Source organism: Silurus meridionalis, chromosome 23 (assembly GCF_014805685.1).
Source record: "Silurus meridionalis isolate SWU-2019-XX chromosome 23, ASM1480568v1, whole genome shotgun sequence".
In the NCBI taxonomy this organism is placed as follows: domain Eukaryota; kingdom Metazoa; phylum Chordata; class Actinopteri; order Siluriformes; family Siluridae; genus Silurus; species Silurus meridionalis.
In genome coordinates this window covers 24,067,551-24,073,301 of record NC_060906.1, presented here as the reverse complement: position 1 = coordinate 24,073,301, position 5,751 = coordinate 24,067,551, and the positions used below count along the sequence as shown (strand labels likewise).

General features: G+C 38.3%; 1 protein-coding gene across 1 annotated transcript; it reads right to left on the bottom strand.

Annotated features, from left to right (window-relative positions):
- Nucleotides 1-4,058: 4,058 nt before the first annotated feature.
- On the bottom strand, nt 4,059-5,275 carry zgc:153157 (uncharacterized protein LOC751674 homolog). The gene has a single exon (XM_046836256.1). It carries the CDS (start codon nt 4,837-4,839, stop codon nt 4,147-4,149), a length of 693 nt encoding a protein of 230 aa, XP_046692212.1. The 5' UTR covers nt 4,840-5,275; the 3' UTR covers nt 4,059-4,146.
- Between the last annotated feature and the right edge of the window lie 476 nt (nt 5,276-5,751).

The window sequence follows — 5,751 nt, the reverse complement described above, 5'->3', positions numbered from 1 at the left end:
AAATCGACTCACACTGCATCGTAATGGGGGGGAATCGTATCGTATCACAGCGGGATCTGCTTCATATGGATCTTTAATGTATTGTATTTTCATATGTCTGGAAATGAACTCTTTTATCTGGAGGATCAGAGCTCACAGTGATCACGATGTGCTTTTAAGGGACTTTGAGATGAAACATGTTTCCCCTCCATGTCAGATCTTCCCAGGCAAGGTGGATTATTTTCAGTATTAACCTGAGGACGCACTATTCCTGCCTGAGCGAAGGGTTTCTCTGAGAGAGTCAGAGGGACATGTGGGCTGACCGGAAATGCTTGAGATGTCACCAGAGTATACAACATTTGTCTTGTATTTACAACATGCTCTGAGCACTAATGTCATCTACGCAGTCTGAGCTGATCGTAATCTTTCTGTTTGTCCTTTTCACTCGTCAGAGTCTCTGTAACCTTGTGTTTGATCATGGTTTTAGAGAAAAAAAAGAGGAATTGAAACGTAAATGTCAAGAAGAAGGTGTGTGTGTGTGTGTGTGTGTGTGTGTGTGTGTGTGTGTGTTTTATCAGTATTTACAACAATACACTGCAGCTATACAAAACAAATAGTGTTCATTGACTGATTAGCTAATGTCGCTAATATTCCTGTTGGACCGAAAGCTGTGGCAGCTGATTACCAAAGAATATAAAAATACGAATCAGTTATAAATGATGTAACTTGATATTTAACTCATTTACTAAATTACATCTTTGGATGCAGGAGCATGAAATGTTCCCTTTACTTGAACTAGTATACACAAACCTGTTCCAGCATGACAAGGGGCACAAAGCCAACTTCATGAAGATCTAGCTAGCTAATTTAGAGAACCAATATACAAAACATAGCTTGTTAGCTGATCTAGCTAAGATGATTTCCAAGATATAGACAGCGAGCTAATATAAACTGATATACATTACTAGCTAGCTAATATTAACTAATATTTATAACTAGCTAGATAGTCTAAATGTAACTAGCTTTAAAACAACTAGCTAGCTAAATAAAATAACTAATATACAAAGCATAGCTAGCTAGCTCGTCCAGTCTGGAAACTCCTTCTGGTAATGTTCAAAATGAGCATCTCATAATGGAAGCTTCATCAACAGGATTCTGCAGATATAGAAACTGTAACTAGCTACTTAATATAAACCAATATTTATAGCTAGATGGATTTCTAAACCAGTTTAAAAAAACATAATTTGCTAGTTAATTTAAATAACTAATATACAAAACATAACTAGCTATCACAGATTTTCAGGATATGGTCAGCTAGCTAATATAAACTAATATACATAACTAGCTTCAAAACATAACTAGCTATCAAATCTATACAGATTTTCAGGATATGGTCAGCTAGCTAATATAAACTAATATACATAACTAGCTAGATTATCTTAACTAGCTTCAAAACATAACTAGCTAGCTAATTAAAAGAACTAATATACAAAACATAGCTAGCTATCAAATCTATACTGATTTTCAGGATATGGTCAGCTAGCTAATATAAACTAATATACATAACTAGCTTCAAAACATAACTAGCTAGCTAATTAAAAGAACTAATTTATAAAACATAGCTAGTTAGTCAGGCCTGGAAACAGAATTCAAGGTAATAAGGTTCTATAAACAACTCCTTCTGAAAATGTTGAAAATGAGCATCTCATTATGGAGATCTTCACCTTTCAACGAATACACATTGAAATCACCTGCCAAATATGAAGTACTTCTTCCTCATGCTTCTAAAACAGCTCTAAACCATCACACACTGGACTCCAGAAGGCCTCTGAAGGTAATACCTAATACCTAATGATGCCATCCCTCGACAGATGCCCCTGTAGTGAGATATGGGTTTCCTCATGGTCTGCTTTCTATGCTGGTGTAAAGTCAGAAGTCAGATGAATTGTAAGCGATGATGTAATTATAGGCGTCTTTGTGGTGATTAAATTATCCAGTGGCCTGTTGGGAACTCGGAGCTGATTAAAATGTTCGACTCGGCGGCGTGTGGAGGAACTGAATAAAAGGATACACTGCAAAAAAAATATTGAATGTGTATTTTTAGAAATGGGATTTATGACTTATTCCACATTTATTCACCATTTGCTGTATTTATGAGCACCACTCTTCTGGGAAGATGTTCCTCTAGCTTTTGTGGAGATTCATTCAGCCATGAGAAAATAAATGATGGAGAAGCACATATGGCTGGAGAAGTCGTCACTCTGTGGAACTCTTGGAAGGTTTTATTTCTGCTGGATTCAAGAGTCAAAAAGTTTGTTTGTTTGTTTATTTATTATTTTCTACAATATAAAATTTTACAACTTGTTCGCATTAGTTTTTTTCCCCTTTCATCAAAATCCACTACATGATTGTGGAAAGTACTGATTTATTTCACTTCTGACTAATAAGTACATTTAGAGAGTACATTTGTTAATATCTTCTCATCTTCTGCTGTTCTCCAGGCTCTCCAAGAACCTCAGATAACTTCCAATGACCTCTAATAACACCCAATAATCTCCGCTAGCCTCATAACTTTTTCTAACTGTTAATAAACTCTAATAAACATTTATAACTTCTATTAACCTCTAATAAAATCTAATCACCTCTCATACCTTTAATAACTTCTAATCAAACTCGAGTATATTTGAATAACATTATAATAACAGTTTACTTGAATTTAATAAAATCGAATAACATCCGATAAACTCTACTAACCTCTAATAATTTTTTATAAACTCTGGTAACTGCCAATAAATCATAAAAACATAGAAAGCTGGAATCAGTCGAAATGCAGTGCCCCTGGAGCACGGAGGGTTAAGGGCCTTGCTCAAGGGCCAATGGCAGCTTGGCGATACTGGGGCTTGAACCCTTAACCTTCTAATCAATCCGGAACCAAGAGCCTTAACCACTGACCTCCAACCTTCTCTAATAACATAGTGACCTATAAATCAGCTCCATAACCTCTAATAACCTCTAATATGAAATAACAATCGAGATTTAAATCTGAAGAATGTTGTAGTTCATGTTATTTATTCATGTTTTTATTGAGAATACAATCCTGCTTTATGTTCGCACAATGTTTCATTCATAATTAACTATTAATGGTGTCATCTGTTTTCATTCCATTTCCATGAACATTAACAGAAACAGGTCTGATCTGTAAAACCCGTGTGTGTGTGTGTGTGTGTGTGTGTGTGTGTGTGTGTGTGTGTGTGTGTGCAGAAGAGAAATATCAGTTATGAACATTCAGTGTAGGGCCCATTACCTAGACCTGAGGAGAAGTTTAAACATGGCTGAGTGTTTTGGGATTTGATAAGAGGAGAAATGTCGGTAACTAAAACACACACACACAAACACACACACACACACTCTCTCTCTCTCTCTCTCTCTCTGGCACCTCCTAATTTAGAAATGAGAAAAATAATGTTGCCCCTTTCTGGAGTACTGCAATCTGAAGAGTGTGAGATACAAATATATATTATTTAATTACCACTGGAGTATCTATCTATCTATCTATCTATCTATCTATCTATCTATCTATCTATCTATCTATCTATCTATCTATCTATCTATCTATCTATCTATCTATCTATCTGTCTGTCTGTCTATCTATCTATATACATATATAATCAAATACTTAGACCCAGAAGTTGAAAATGGTGAGTAATTTATAATGTGTAATTCGATTCGTCAAAAAAATACGAGCCATGCAATTATTATTATTATTATTATTATTATTATTATTATTATTATTATTATTGTTTCATATACAATACATTTCCTTGAATCTAAATGATAGAACTGTTATAGATCTTTATAACGTCTCATGCGCCGGTATGCGCGGTGTATTTACTCTAAATACAAATAAAAAAATAAATCTTGTTTCTATTCCATACGCACTAAATCTACACACACACACACACACACACACACACACACACACACACACACACACACACACACTACATTCAATACAGCAGAATAATCACAGGCACGAATCAGTTGAGCTCCAGATCGGTTCCAGACCCAAACCCAGAGAGTCCTTCGTGTCCAAAATAATAATAATAATAATAATAATAATAATAATAATAATAATAATAATGATACTAATAAGTGTTCTCCTTAGGTTCAATCCGGGACCGTGTGCGTGGATCTGCGCTGGTGATTCTTCGCTCTCTGCTGCCGGTTTGGAGACGCCGCTTTGCGCGTCCTCACAAACGTCTCTTCTTTTTGTGGTTCTGCAACTTGTTTTTCTAGTGCGCCATCACCCCCAGACCCTTCCTCATATCCGTGCTGAAAATCAGACCCCCCGGTTTCCTCAAGAGTCCTCACGGCTGTTATAAACGACCCAAGGTCCTGCGTTTGGCCCGGTTCCTGCTGCGTTGGCGCGCGGCTCGGGGGCGCGTCAGTAGAACCCAGGCTCGGTTCTGTTTTGTTCCGGAAAGCCGTGGTGTTCTCCTGCAGCTCTGAGGATGGTAATGATGATAACGATGAGGAGGACGAGGATGCGCTCGTGCTGTTGGTGTGGAAGAGCTCAGGAGCGCTTGTGATGTTCTCCGGATCGTTCACGGACCACGACGCACAGCCCAGGACCGAGATCTTGGGCCTTCTGAAGGCAGATCCAGTGGCAGTCGGCTTCCAGATCAGACTGTAGTAAATGGCGAGGATGATGGCAGCCAGAGATACGGACAGAACGTAAGCGAACACGGTGGCCAGTCTGACCCAATGCTTGTTGGTCCTCGCGGCCATTTTCGCTTTCTTGTCTCCGGTGAAGGTGGCTGGTTTGCCTCGTTCATCCATAAAACAACCCCGGTCCTTCATTATCACCAACCTCCTCTTTCTTTCTCTCTGTCTCCCTTTATTGTTCACTCCCAGCCTCCTAAATCTGTCTCACCTTCATCCCGAACACCTCGATTCATTCCCGACATGTCCATCATCCTCCAGTCTGCTGTGCGCTCTGATGGATGCTGGAGGAACACGCTGATGCTTATGTTCCGCTAAGATTCATGGATGTGTGATGTCACATGAGATAAGATGACAGCAGCTCCTTCAGCAGATGTATTCTTCCCCTGAGAGGCGGACTGGATCTCCTGATGGAGGAGAAGGAGGTAGAGGAAGAATAAACGCACGCATGAGCTGATGTTTGGTGCACGCGAGGCTATTTTTGTTTACCTTCGTCACATCCCGTGGTATGTAAACACTTAAACATCTGATATAATGTTTTCCAATGAACCATAATAAAAGTCTGAAAAACGCATGCGCAGTCTTAAATCATGTCTGATGTCTATAATTTTTCACACCGAATTTAAAGCTTGACTGATATCTCAGAGAATCATTGATGGATTTCGATTTTGTCCAAGATTTTGCGCACCCAAATTAATCCCATAGAAAGCTGTAATATTCTGTCCATTCCCAGAGCGCCATCTAGAGGTCACGCGCAATAACGTGCATTTTATGAATATTATGCCTTTTTCAATTATTTATTTATTCATTTTATTACATATATAATAAAAATGTATTAGGGGGAGTATAGTGAGCAATTGCTTGAAGGGGTAGTTCAGTTCTTAACATGCTGGCCTTCTTATAAGAAGGTTGTAAGTTCAAATCCCAACACCACCAAGCTGCCACGGCTGGGCCCTTATGCATGGCCCTCAACCTCATTTGTATAAATTAAATAATTGTCAAATAATACAGCTATAAAATGCTGTAAATGGAGATTAATTCTTCAATGTG

What these genes read in the sequence shown, in the direction of transcription:
- zgc:153157 (XM_046836256.1), bottom strand. Translation starts at nt 4,839, where the DNA reads ATGAAGGACCGGGGTTGTTTTATGGATGAACGAGGCAAACCAGCCACC.